We start from the raw sequence: 14,772 nt of genomic DNA, 5'->3' as shown, positions 1-14,772 counted from the left end.
AAATCTAAAACAACAATAAATGCTTCTCACTTTAACAGAAAAATGAAATATTAAAGAAGGAGGAGGAGGAAAATCAAATTATATGTGTATAATCTATAAACTTATTTTCTGGGAGAAGATATTAGAGAAGAAAATACCAAAGATCAATAGAGTTGACCAAAACATTTTTGAACCCAAAATTTCATTAGTAAGAAGTAAAAACAAGGAAATACATTTTAAAAATATTTGAAACATTTTTAACATATAAAAATCTAATACAGATGAATTAGTTAAATTCCACACATAAAAAAAATACACAAAGTACATAGCCAATTTATGGAAATAAAATAGCTAATAAAATTGTAGGAGACCCAATCTTGCTGTTTGATGTTTGTAAATAAAACTACAATTCACAACTATTTCACTGTCAAATCGTTTGGATTCCTGAGGGAACCACACTACCTACAACTATCCAGGGTTTTGTAAAATGAGCCATTCATATAATGGCGGGACTCTAACACTGTGTTCTTCAGTTGTTAAGCTGTATCTGCAATGTTGCAACCATTCATATCCTGTGAATCAATCTGTCATTCTCTCTGTCTGGAAATTTATCCTAAAAAAATAACTATAACATAACCTAAACAAGTATACTGCAGAGGTCACTACAAAAGTTGTTGCTGGGAGGGCTTCATTTATTTCTATCTGTGCAGATTTTATATTTCTTGATTTTGTGTATCTTGAAAATTTTATAAAGGCGCACACATATGAAAATATTCACTGCAATGTTATATATCATAATTCGAAAATTCTAAAACATTTTATTCTTATTAAAATACGACTAAAAAGATTAAATAGATAATAATCCATATAATGTGATTATATACTCATAAATGATTTAGAAAAATGTTACGGGTGCTAAAAATCATTACAGTGAATAGAAAGTGGGTGAATGAGGTACAGATAGAACAATCAGCAAGATGTCGGCTAGAGAAATTTGCATTTGAATGTGTAATACATACAGCCCTAGTCTAGACGGAAATCATTGAAATGATAATGGACGAGATTATCATCCATTATCTCTGGGTGAGATTACAGTCCATTTACTTTGTTTCTTTGCATTTCTGGACCCCCTAGCTTTCCACGATAAGCATGTATTGGTTTTCAAATCTATGTAAGATATAAAAAGATACCAAATAGTCTTCAATGAATGCTTCAGTTAAATTTCATGTGTAACATATGTTATATTCTCAATTTATACAAATAGAAGATTTTTAAATAAACTTGCACATATTTTAACCATATACAGCATCTTAAATATGGGCTTTAAAATAAACTAGCAAAGCTATCATGAGCATTGTTCCAGTAATGTGTTTAAATAAAATAAATGTTAATAAAATTATTTATCTCCCTTGTGATTTGAGCCCATGTAATTAAAAAAATGATGTTTCTTCTTTGTCTCAGATATTGTTAAAACATAAAAACCTGCCTGACTACATAAACCCGTTCTAAACATCACGTATTACATTTAACTAAGTCTGCCTGGGGCTTTCTTATATAAAGAACAAGAGCTTTCTATTTATTTGTTTATCTAACCCAATCTGATACTACAATAGAATAATTCTAAATATGCATTATTGGAGAAAATAAAAGGAAATAAAAGGTCAATGTATAAAGCTCATTAATTGTTCACTTTGCCCAAGACACATGCAGTATTAATATTAGTCTCTATGAAAATTTCATAGGTAAATTCATAGTATTATATGTATACTGAAAATAATGAGAATAAATGGACTTCAGGGATGGGTGTGGTGGCTCATGCCTGTAACCTTAGCACTCTGGGAGGCTGAGGCAGTGGATTACTTGAGCCAGGAGTTCCCGACCAGCCTGACAAAGTAAGACTCTGTCTCAAAAAAAGAAAAAAAATGCAACCTATATTTATATGAATTCCTAATTTATCAAGAGTTACACTCTTCAGCTTGAATACTGTAAACTCGCATAGACTTCCCTTAATTTCAGACAGTGCAGACAGATCATGAGATTAAAATTATGTTCTGATGGATTCCTCTTTTTTTTCAACTTTTCCAAATATCCTGTTATGCCTTTCTTGTCAGTAGAAAGCACGTAAGTTATGGAGAGTTGTTTTTTCTCTTTCACCACATTCCAATCAGTAGCAAATCCTATTATTTCTGTCTCAAAATATATCTTAAAACTGGCTTTTTAAAAACTATTTTAGACAAGAGTAATTTGTGTCTCGCTGGTCTGGAGGCTACAAGTCTAAGATCCAGGTCCCCAGTGAGGTCAGGTTCTGGTGAGGGCCTTCTTACAGGTCGCATACTGCCAACTTTTTGTTGTAGCCTCCCTTGCTGGAGAGAGATCTGGTTGCTCTTTACAAAGCAGCTTTATTGGAGCCTAATTTAGTTCCCATCGCATTCACTCATTTTAGGCGTAAATGTATAGAGCTGTTCCGACCAGCACCAGCATCTACCATTAGGGCATTTCCATCACCCCCAGTCATTTCTTCATGTCCCTTCCTTGTCTCACTTCCACTGGTTCTGATGAGAATTCAGCTGTTAGTCAAATTGATTCTCCTTTGTACATGATGATTCCTTTCTTAAAACTGTCCTAATTTATTAGTAACTACTATGAAACTAATTTATAGCTTTCATGGGAAAACTATAACCCAGTTTTAGTCCAAGAATATGAGGAAAGGGGGGGGGGATAGGTGAAGGGAGGATAATTGATACTTATGGTTTATCCTATAAGGGTACATGTGAATCTCCCTAAATGTAGAACATAAATGTCTTAACACAGTAACTAAGAAAATGACATGAAGGCTATGTTAACCAGTTAGATGAAAGTATTTCAAATTGCACATAGTAACAGCACACTGTACCCCATGATAGCATTAATGTACACAGATATGATTTAATTAAAAAAAATAAACTGATGAATGTCGCAAAAACTTCTTCACCAAGCTCCCCCATCTGCTCTTCCTTGCCTCTAATACATTCAAAACACTAAAATTATGTTTTTAAGATGTGTATCTGCTCCTGTCATTTCCCTGCTGAAGACTGTGTGAGTGTCTATCACACTTCTAATAAACTCTAGTTTCTGGCCACTCGCCCCAGAGCACGTTCTGATCTTAGAATGTTCACGCTTCCCCTTGCCTGCTGTGCTGGCCCCACTGGTCTTTTGATTTTTGTTCCTTCCAGATTTTCCCATGTGGTGGCTCTTCCTTTACTGCTCTCGCCACGGCTCTTCTGGTTCACTCACTTGTGCCCTTGTAATGAGCAGTTGAGTGTTAGAGTGAGGGAGTGAATCTCAGATGAGGACTGTAGTTTGGGCCTATGTAAGTCTAGGGCATTGATGGGTCAAATGCCACCCTGGGTGCTGAGGCTTTGAGAGAGAAGCCACTTTACTTACCCTCATCCACGGTCCTGTAACCAAAACAGCCTGTAGGCAGATAAGTCCCAGTATGGTGCAAGTGTGATAAACACAGGTGTGGAAGGGTTAAAGTTTCCTTGGACATCACTGGAGGATGCATAGAACAAATAATGTTCACCTGGACTCTAAACCAGCTATTCAAGCTCCGCCAGACTGCACAGTGAGTGAGCAGTGGCGTGATGATACCCCGTAGACCAGCAGTCCACACTCTTTTTGGTACCAGGGACCAGTTTCATGGAAGAGAGTTTTTACCTGAATTGGGGTGGGAGGGGAATGGGACTGGAGGCAGAGATCAGACAGAGATGCTGTGTTTCCCTGTTCTTAAAAGGTCATGGCCCAGGGCTTGGAGGATGCAGCTTTAAAAGGTAGGAGGGAATTTGTAAAATTGCAATAAAAATTATGTACATTGAGAGGAATTTAATTAACACAAAATCATTTTAGTGTATGGCATTGATACATAGTTAGGTTTTCTCAATTCAAAAAGCTGTTTTAATGACTGTTCTTTTCTTCATGGTAATAAAACATTTTCCAGGGGAACGCTGAATAAAGCTTCCTTGAAATACACTTTATTGCTTTTTATCAATGACCCTGAAGTAACGCAGAATTTATACTTCAGTGGTTGCACTCCTCAGACGTGACAGCTAATGCATTGTGTTTGCTGATAAAAAGCTCACAAGTGGTTTTCTGCTCATTTAGCCTCAGGGAGGAAATCATTGACTTAACATTTTGATGCTAAAACCCAAAGCCTACACTGTTGATTCTTGGTATACTTATTATTATTGCAAAGTTCAGTGTGTTTAAATAATATTTCTTAAGAGATATGTATTTAGCTCCTTATAAGTATTATCTAAATTACCATAACAATTGATTAAAAAGCTATCCTGGGACATGATGGAATTTTTTTAAGTGCTGCCTTCATTTTGTTATATAAATGTTATCTGCTGTTCCCTTGGAAACAAGGAGCTTACCCAAGAGATGTTACAATGTTCTTGTGGATAGTTAAATGTTCTTCATTTTTGTCTTCATGAAGAAATTATTTTTAGTCTTAAATTGTTAGTTAAATCCTCAAAACTTTTACTTTGGTATATTATTAGACTGTTGGCCAACTCTTAGGTTGGAAGATAACTTTTTTTTTGGTACGTGTATCTCATAAATATTATGATAATGGACCACTGACATACCAATGAAGTTTTAGGACCTCATGCCCCCTTTCCTTCCACTCTTTAGATGTTTTTTTTTGCTTCTTCTATTTCCAGAATATCTGAAAGACACAAGTTCTATAACAGGCACTCCTGGAATAAATGCAAATTCCTCATCTAAGTAACTGTGTCTAAACTAAATATGTCTAGTGTATCATCCTGTAGGTCTGGTAAACCCCCATAGATCTCCAGTGCTGAAATGGACATTTTAATTACATTATTTCATGGATTTATCTGTCAATGGCAGACTTCACTCCAGAAGTTGTCTTTTTTGATTTTTTAAAGGGGTTATAAAACGGAATCAAGGATATGTGAGCTTTAATTTAAAATTTAGAATGAGAGTGGAATGAGGAAGGGATATTGAACCTGGTTAAAGACCTGGTCAAAAAATCAGAGCCATGGATAGAAGACTGACAGAAGTGGGGTTGCACCCAGTAATCTAAGGTAGGGTATAAGAACCCATTCATGGTTAGTGAGGAAGAGTACAATTTGGTCATCACTCTCAGCAGTGACAATTGGATCAAACAATAGGTCTTCTTTTAGTTCTTTCAAGAATCTTTATATTGTTTTCCACAGAGATTTTACTAGTTTTCTATACTACCTACGGTGTATAAACATTACTTTCTTTCTGAACAATTCACATTGACGAAGATGTGGAGCCAACTCATGTCACCATCAATTCATGAGCAGATTAACGAAGTGTGGCCTATGTATACTATGGAATAATACTCTGCCTGGAAGAAGGATAACAAAAGGCCTTTTGTAACAGTTCAGATGGAAACCAGTATCCTATGTGAGGTTTCTAAAGAATGAAAAGACAAATACCACACATTTTTGCTTTAAATTGGAACTGACAATGCACACACATGTACACAGAGAAGTAAAACTCATTGGAAATTAAGCAAGGGAGGAATAGATGAAAATCTACCGAATGGGTATAATGAACAGAATCTTGGTGGTGCAGCTCACAGCCCTGATTTAGGCATGAAAAAATTGACACATGTCACCTAAAACATTTGTACCTCCATAACAGTTTGAAATTTAAAAAAGAGAATTGGGTGTGTAGATGATTGTTATTCATTGATTTATTTAGTGTTGATTGAGTGCCTATTACATGCTTAACATGCTTTCCATTCTTTAAGCTGGAAATAGAACAGTGAATAAAATATATCAAACTCTCATGGATTCTAAAAGCAGACCTACTATTTTATCCAACAATCCCACTACTGGGTATCTACTTAAAGAAAAATAAATCATCATATCAAAAAGATGCCTGTATCCAAATTTCTATCATAGCACAGTTCACACTTGTAGGAAATTATCAAATGCTTTTTCTTCATCTATTGTGATATCATACAGTTTTTGTTTTCACTTCTGCTTATTTGGTGAATTGTGTTTATTGATTTGCATCTATTGAACCATCCTTGCTTCCCTGGGATGAAACCCACTTAATTGTAGCAGATTATCTTTCTGCTGTGCTGTTGAATTCCGTTTGGTAGTATTTTGTTGCAGACTTTTGCATTCATGCCTTTAAGGGAGATTGGTCTGTAGTTTTCCTTTTTCATTGGGTCCCTCCTGGGTTTAGTATCAAGCTGATACTGTCTTTGTAGAATGAGCCAGGAGGGGTTCTCTCCTGAGTATTATGAAACATTTTCTTATTTGTGGGTCTGGTAGAATTCCACTGTGAATCCATGTGGACTGGAGCTTTTCTTTTTAGAGTTTTATTGTTACTGTTGTAAACTTGCTACTCATTATTGGTCTAGTTAGGGTTCCCATTTCTTCCTGATTCAGGTGAAAGACTGTGTGTACCCCAAATTTATCATTTACTGTAGTTTTCCTAGTTTGTGTGCATACACATTTTCACAGTGGTCACAGATGATATTTTATGTGTGTGCTATCAGTTGTAATAAATCTTTTTTTATTTCTAAATGAGCTTATTTGAGTCCTTTCTCTTATATTTCTGATTAATCTTGGTAGTGGGCTATCAATATTATTGATCTTTTCAAAGAACCAACTCTCTGTTTCACTAATTCTTTGTATAATTTCTCTGCTTCCCATTTTGTTCATTCTGCTCTGAGTTTTGTTATTTCCTTCCTTTTTCTAACTTTGGGTTTGGTTTGTTCTTCTTTTATAGTTCCTTGAAGCGTGACATTAAGTTGATAATTTGTGATCTTTCTGTCTTTTTGATGTATGCAAAGGGAAAAAGCTATGAACTTTCTTATCCCTGCAAATCTATAGATTTTGGCTAAATTAAGGAATTATGGAATATTAAAAGGATCTCTGAATTATTGGTATAATTAGTGAACCAGGCTCTTTGCAGGCTTTTAGCCAACCATAGTCCCAGGGTATCACTACTATCCATACTGGACACCTCTATTACATGGAACTGGAGAATAGATATTTGCCAGTTTTGATAGAGAAAAATTTAATGACTGTAAGTTGATGGAGAAAAATCAAATGACCCTTCTATATTGCTTGCAAGATTGTTTTTCTCTTTTTTGACTCCACGTGTATAAATGATAGGTCGGCCTGGGGTTGCATGCTATAGCTGTCTGTAATGAGAGTCTGGGACTGTGAGGGTTTTATGTCCTCTTTTGGGATGAAAAGGTTTATGGTGTGAAAAATCATTCCAAAGACTTAAGTAAACACAATGACACTTATTTTATGTAGTGGTATGAAATACACCTCTTTTTCTATTATTAATTGTACAATTACTATTGATAACAATCATGATGTATTCATTCTCAGTAGCTAAAATCTCAAAGAGAATCCACACCTACCTAGGGAGGGAAGATCCTCCTGAATGTTATTGCTCTACATTCAATTTTCAATGTCTGTCTGTCTTTTTTAGCTGGTTTAATATATGATCTTAATACAACATCATTATTTTGAACTTACAATGCAACTCATTAAGTTCATGTACCAAGTAGGAAAGGTACCGTTCACCATTCCACACCTTGGCTTGTGTTACTGGCATTAGGAATCTTCTCTTCCCTGAGAAGATTATTCACAGGAGAATTTCTAAACTGCACGTCCACTTTATGAGGCATATTTTGTCTCTTTGTAATATCTTTATCTGGAGTGCACACGTACATTTAACAGAGCACAGGTAAGCAGAGTACATCACACTAGACGCAGAATCCTCCAGTAAACGAAAGAACCGTCATCCTCCTCTTCTCATTGTGGAGTTCTTGTTCTCCTTCAGGTTACCCTGTTTATTTTATGTTATTGCTGCATCGTCTAACACAATGACTAAACGAAAATGCCCGTGTTAACTTGTGCATGAATATTGACGTAACTTATTTTATTTATTCTTCTTTATCTTATAGACTAAATTATACTGTCATGTACTACATATGACATTTTGGTCAATAATGAAACTACCTATGTGACTGTGGTCTCACATGGTCAAAATACCATATTTTCACTGTACCTTTTCTGGGTTCTAACAAATACTTACCATTGTGTTAGAGTTATCTACTGTATTTTTGGTATGCTAACGTGCTGTACAGGTTTGTAGCCTAGGAGCAATAGCCTGTACTATATAGCCTAGGTGTATAGTTGGCTATACCCTCTAGGTTTATGTAAGTAACATTTATGATATATGCGTAACAAAAAAAATCCCTAGACAATGCATCTCTCGAACCATATCCCCAGTATTAAATGATACATGATTGTATTATAATTTCAGATATTTCTCTTATATCCCAAATGGATTTCTTTGTGTACCCCATGGCTCAAGTGCATTTCATTTTAAAATCTGCTTTGGATAGGGGGAGTCTGAGGGTCTTGAGAAGGGACAACATATATAAATATCTGACCACTGACCTGGGTTCAGCAGATGTTTTGTGAGAAATCAAAAACAAGAAGGCCAGCTAGGAGGATGTTTTATATTGTATAAGACAGAAGTGGATGGCAGGGGTAGCGCCTGTGGCTCAGTGGGTAGGGCGCCGGCCCCATATATCCAGGGTGGCAGGTTCAAACCCAGCCCTGGCCAAACTGCAACAAAAAATAGCTGGGCACTGTGGTGGGTGCCTGTAGTTCCAGCTACTCGGGAGGCTGAGGCAAGAGAATTGCCTAAGCCCAGGAGTGGAGGTTGCTGTGAGCTGTGGCACAGTGAGACTCTGTCTATAAAAAAAAAAGAAGAAGAAGTGGATGGCAGGAAGGCAGCAGGGACCCTGTGATTGAACGGATCTCAATACTCAATACTTGGTGAATGATTGGAAGTGGTTACCAAGGAGAGAGAGTGAAGAATGACTTTCTGGCTCACAATTAAAGCACCGGCTTTTGATGAACAAAGGATGAGTTCCTACATGCTTTATGATTCCTGGTTACCTTTTCAGAAAAAGTAAAAGTCAGCTCTCATGTTATCCTTTCCTGATATCATGCAATACTTACATCAACATTTTCATTCATTCCACCAATGTGCCCCTGGAACCTGGATCTGCTGTAGGCAATGATTTATTCCCCATCTATCAGATAAGGTTATTCCCAGGTAGACACTTGGTTCTTATAAATATGATTTTCTCAAAATGGAAAGTAAATACTTTTCATCCCCAGATTTTTTTTTAAATAACTGTATTCCTAATATATGAGAATGTCAGTGACTCATGATGTGCGTCCTGTTTGCTTCCTGACTGATGCGTGTCTTGCTTTTAGCTGGGATGACAGCAGTTCCGTGAGCAGTGGCCTCAGTGACACCCTGGACAACATCAGCACTGATGACCTGCAAACCACATCCTCGGTCAGCTCTTACTCCAACATCACTGTCCCTTCCAGAAAGAGCACTCAGGTGAGAACCACCTTCCTTGTTTTTCCAGTGTTTTTGCCAGTTTTCTGCCCCAAATTATTTTATGTTAGATTGAGGTATAGCACAAACCCTAAATCCACAATAATTGCATAAAATGAATAAGGCAGAGCTAATGGGCACTCCCTCTGCCCATTAAAGACCCCAGAGTATCTTTAGTCTTTCCTAAAACTACAACCTCAGGAGGTGCAACAGTCGACAGCTCAGCCTCCTTAGAATAATCAAAAACAGTTTACATATATATTTTTTCTATTGATTATACTCTAAACCGGAATGGTCTGAAACATTGCCTTATCTCTGTTAACTTGCATATTTGTTTATAAATAGTACAGTTATTTTAAAAGTGTAATTTTGGATAGTTCTTAATTTTATATTGATCTCTGAAATAAATTACTGGATCTTGTGCACATGGCAAATCAAGAATAGACATCACAGGTGGTGCCTGTGGCTCAGTGAGTAGGGCGCTGACCCCTGAGGGTGACAGGTTCAAACCCAGCCCCGGCCAAACCACAACAACAACAACAACAACAACAACAATAACAACAAAGAGTAGACATCACATAAGCAGCTCTTATAATGTCTTCCTTTCCCTAGCTACACTTGACATAGAAATTGTCTTCATTTCTCGGGTATTTAATTGAGATTTTTCTGAGCATGTTTATTCTGACGCTTTCTAGTTTGTGCAAGTGAGAATTATGTGGCTAAAATTAATAAAACTTGAGTGGAGATGGATAAAAATAGAAGAAATTTTGGGATTCTTTTGAAATATAAATTAGTGCTGCATTTTAACCAGTTATCTGAAAGTATACTTCCCCATCTTAATTCATATTTTATTAATTTTTATACATCGTGTTTTTTTCATATTATTTTTCTTTGTAGCTGAAGACAGATTCAGAGAAACGCTCCACGGCAGACGAGACCTGGGACAACAGTGAGGAGGTAAAGAAAACAGAAGAGGACATTGACAGCCATGGGGATGCAGGTGGCAAGTGGAAGAACGTCCCCTCGGGGCTTCCTGAAGACCCCGAGAAGGCGGGGCAGAAAGCGTCCCTGTCTGTTTCCCAGACGGGTTCCTGGAGGAGAGGCATGTCTGCCCAGGGAGCAGCAGCGTCCAGGCAGAAAGCTGGAGCAAGTGCACTCAAGACTCCCGGTAGGGTTGGTGTTTGGCAGCTGTTATTAATTGCATTGGATAATTTTTTCCCTTTAATTTTTCATTTCATTAGTAGTAACTTTTTATAAAAAATAAGATTTTTTTTATATAGTTAAATCATTTTTCTATGTAAGTTTCACATACTTTATCACACAAGTCAGATAAATTCAATAATCTATGCATTCTCTAATGGCCTCATGCTTGGGACGACTAGGTACCTTACTTTGCTGGTCATTTCTGGTCACATGGAAATAAAATGAGGCTGTTAATTAAAACCTGGGATTTCTTTTCTTATGACTTTTTGAATGAAAGTTTGGAATCTCTATGCTGAGAATGCCGCTGACTTTGTGAACTCTGGGTGACAAAAGTGGTCATGCTAATTAATTGATTGCTAGAGTTTTGAAATCTTGTGAATTAGACTTTGTGGAAGAAGAGAGTGAAAGAATTCTGCCAAATTGTACCCTCTCATGTTGCAGACTCTTCCCTTATTTTTAAAATAATGGCGAATTATAAATAGTGGCAGGTGAAGCACTGGTGTAACAGTATATTCTAAATATCATTAACCCAAAGACAATCAAATGCATTAAATTTCTAGTATTTAGCCCAATAGGACTAAATCGTATCCTTATAAAGGAAAAGAGTAGCAAGATTTAAGACTTTAACAAATAGTAAAATGTGTGTTTTCATTTTATCTCTCATCACATTCGTGCTGACAGCTAAATTTGGGTTGCTAGGGAGTCAATCCTCTCAATATATGACAGTTTAGATCTAAAAGATTAAACATGGAGGAACTAAAGTAATATGACTATAAAGAACTATTTACGTTGTACACATTTTCTTGAGAAGTTTTACGATGTCAGCATCTACAGGCACTTATATTTCTGTATCTCTCATTAATTAGGGAAAACTGATGATGCCAAAGCCTCTGAGAAAGGGAAAACTCCCCTGAAAGGATCCTCTCTGCAGAGGTCTCCTTCAGACGCAGGAAAAAGCAGTGGAGATGAAGGGAAAAAGCCGCCCTCTGGCATTGGGCGATCACCCGCCACCAGCTCTTTTGGATTCAAGAAGCCGAGTGGAGTAGGGTCATCCTCTATGATCACCAGCAGCGGGGCCACCATCACCAGTGGCTCAGCCACGCTGGGCAAAATCCCCAAATCTGCTGCCATTGGCGGGAAGTCAAACGCAGGGAGAAAAACCAGTTTGGACGGTTCCCAGAATCAGGATGACGTGGTGCTGCATGTTAGCTCCAAGACCACCCTACAGTACCGCAGCCTGCCCCGCCCTTCAAAGTCCAGTGCCAGTGGCATTCCCGGCCGAGGGGGCCACAGGTCCAGCACCAGCAGTATTGATTCCAATGTCAGCAGCAAGTCGGCTGGTGCCACCACCTCGAAACTGAGAGAACCCACCAAGATTGGGTCAGGGCGCTCAAGTCCTGTCACCGTGAACCAGACAGACAAGGAGAAGGAGAAGGTAGCGGTGTCAGATTCAGAGAGCGTTTCTTTGTCAGGTTCCCCCAAATCCAGCCCCACCTCTGCCAGCGCCTGTGGGGCACAAGGGCTCAGACAGCCAGGATCCAAGTATCCAGACATTGCCTCACCTACATTCCGAAGGTAAGGTCCTGTAGCAGGATGCTGGAAAACGTGAAAGGATGTCTGTTACATACGCGTTATAGAGACGCGTATATACTTATACATCTTATATATATTCTAAAATGCATGTATAATAGACTCTTGTAAACTGCAGTGAATTCTAAGAAGCTCAGCCCCTAAAGAGCTAGTCAAGAAAATGGTGCTTGTTTTAAGAAGTGGTCAGCTCTCCTGGTTGCACTCTCATTGGGTGTAGGTGTGTATGTATACACCTGCAAACACCAGGAGCATTGGCGATACCTAGTTATAGTGATGAAGCCAGATAATAGCTTTTAACTTTAGTGGTAAAGCGAGATATAGCCTTTAACTTTCATTCCTGCTTTCTACAATCACGAAACACAATGTGTCATCAGGGCTGTAGGCGTCATCTCCGGTTTCATCTCGCAGACTCTTAGTGAGTTGATGTGATGGTCATGAAACTCAATGAAGTTGTGTTCCTTGTAAACAACTGTGCAGGAACATTGCACAGATTTATATAATACCATATCTTGACATATTAAAGAAAATCAAGGTGTAGAATAATCGACGGAGTTCGAAAACATTCGGATGTTTTGTACAGTTTAGCGACAAAACCGTGGGCTGGGTTTTCTAATTCCTCCTCAGTTTTGTTTGCTGCGACTCTGGTAAGCAGCATGACTGATTTCTGCTCTAGGATTGTTTTGGGTATTAAACATGTGAAGTTTTACTATTAGATAACACTGTTTTTAAATGCTAATGTGTTTTTAAGCGGTAGAAAATAATAGATAAGACTTTGGGACAAACAGCTAACCCTGTCTTGGTCTGTTTGCTCATCTGTAAAGTGGTAGGGTAGGGTTTGTGGTTCATCACAGGGTAATATTTTTAATCCTTGTTTTTATTCTGTTGACTAAACCAAGAACTTTGATATCGTGGAAATAAAAAGGATCTTGAAACTTTGACATTCAAGCAATCTCAGGTACCGTGATTGCTCAAAAAACCTATGAGAGTGTAGTACTCAGTAGAGACGTTAATTCTGAAGAATGATCTTTCTGAGATGTTGAATCTCATTGGAATGAAGAGTATGGCTTGTAGGGAGTAGATTTCGTAAATAAAAGCCAAGAGTGCCCTCCGGTGGCCCATTACCTATGAAACAATTGCTCATATTCGTCATAAAATATTTCACAATAGGAAACACGGGTTTCATTGTAACTTAATTAGTAATCATTCTGCCATTACTTCATATCATTTTATGCCATATTTACATAAATTTGATTACATCATCTGCTTCATTTACAAAACTAAAATGTTTTCTGAACTAAACTCCAAAATCTAACAATACCAGCTGTATTTAAAACCACAGTTACAAAAACGTATTTGAACAGCACTGGCAGCTGACATGGGACATATAGACCTCTCCTGGGTAGAACACAGGCTTGCACACCTGCTGCCAACAAAAATCCAATATTGTCTCCAACCACCTTCTCAGGACAGTTCCTCAGGCCACCAGCTATTCAACATAATGTCCTAAACCTCACCTTAAGCATTCCTTTTAAATAAACTGTTTAAAAAGAAAAGAAAAGAAAGGGGGGCAATCCATTTACTTGTCTATCAAATGCATAGAAGCTGTTTCATTATAATGGTTCTGTAAATAGATAACAGCAAGGACGGTCCTGATCACTTAAATTGTGAAAAGCCAGAGATTTTCATGCTTAACGTCTGTTTTGCCACCTGCCCCCCTTTCCCCAGTAGCTGCCCCGTACTGACTTCCCCTAGTGGTGATGTGAGAGTTTTTCAGCACTTGATGTAGAAGTCCAGGCTTAGGAAACTAATTAAGGGAGAGATGGGAAGTGCTTGGTAGCTCAGCATGCCAAAGCACGCTTGGTTCTGTGTACGGTAACCCTAAATATTAAATGCAGATATTAGTTTCTTGGAACAACTGAAGTTGTTATTTGTTTTTCTTTTAGGTTGTTTGGTGCCAAGGCAGGTGGCAAATCTGCCTCTGCACCTAATACTGAGGGTGTGAAATCCTCCTCAGTAATGCCCAGCCCTAGTACCACATTAGCGCGCCAAGGCAGTCTGGAGTCACCGTCGTCCGGGACGGGCAGCATGGGCAGCGCTGGTGGGCTCAGTGGCAGCAGCAGCCCTCTCTTCAATAAGCCCTCAGACCTAACTACAGATGTTATAAGCTTAAGTCACTCGTTGGCGTCCAGCCCAGCGTCGGTTCACTCTTTCACATCAGGTGGTCTGGTGTGGGCTGCCAATCTGAGCAGTTCCTCTGCAGGCAGCAAGGACACTCCGAGCTACCAGTCCATGACTAGCCTCCACACAAGCTCTGAGTCCATTGACCTGCCCCTCAGCCACCATGGCTCCCTGTCGGGACTGACCACAGGCACTCATGAAGTTCAGAGCCTGCTCATGAGAACGGGTAGTGTGAGATCTACTCTCTCAGAAAGGTGAGCTTTCCTGGAGCCATCGCTGACGTCCCCACCCCTCCTCCCTACGCTGTGCCTCACCCCTACCCCTCAAGTTACCTTGATTTCAGCGTGAGTGCCACTGTGCAAAGGGATGTGAGATTGGTGACACTGGGCC

General features: G+C 38.5%; 1 protein-coding gene across 3 annotated transcripts in view; it reads left to right on the top strand.

Moving 5' to 3' along the window:
* The window catches only part of NAV3 (neuron navigator 3), a 345,805-nt gene that overhangs the window by 238,170 nt on the left and 92,863 nt on the right, over positions 1-14,772 (top strand). For all 3 annotated transcript variants that reach the window (XM_003783395.1, XM_003783396.1, XM_012814175.1), the window contains exons 13-16: positions 9,282-9,414; positions 10,309-10,579; positions 11,481-12,189; positions 14,148-14,636. In XM_003783395.1, the coding sequence (XP_003783443.1) occupies positions 9,282-9,414; positions 10,309-10,579; positions 11,481-12,189; positions 14,148-14,636 (1,602 nt within the window). The remainder of the gene's footprint in view (positions 1-9,281; positions 9,415-10,308; positions 10,580-11,480; positions 12,190-14,147; positions 14,637-14,772) is intronic.

Source organism: Otolemur garnettii, unplaced genomic scaffold, assembly GCF_000181295.1.
Source record: "Otolemur garnettii isolate 467f Iridium unplaced genomic scaffold, OtoGar3 scaffold00007, whole genome shotgun sequence".
Taxonomy (NCBI): Eukaryota; Metazoa; Chordata; class Mammalia; order Primates; family Galagidae; genus Otolemur; species Otolemur garnettii.
The sequence above is the reverse complement of the archived record's forward strand: the minus strand, read 5'-3'. Positions and strand labels throughout refer to the sequence as shown.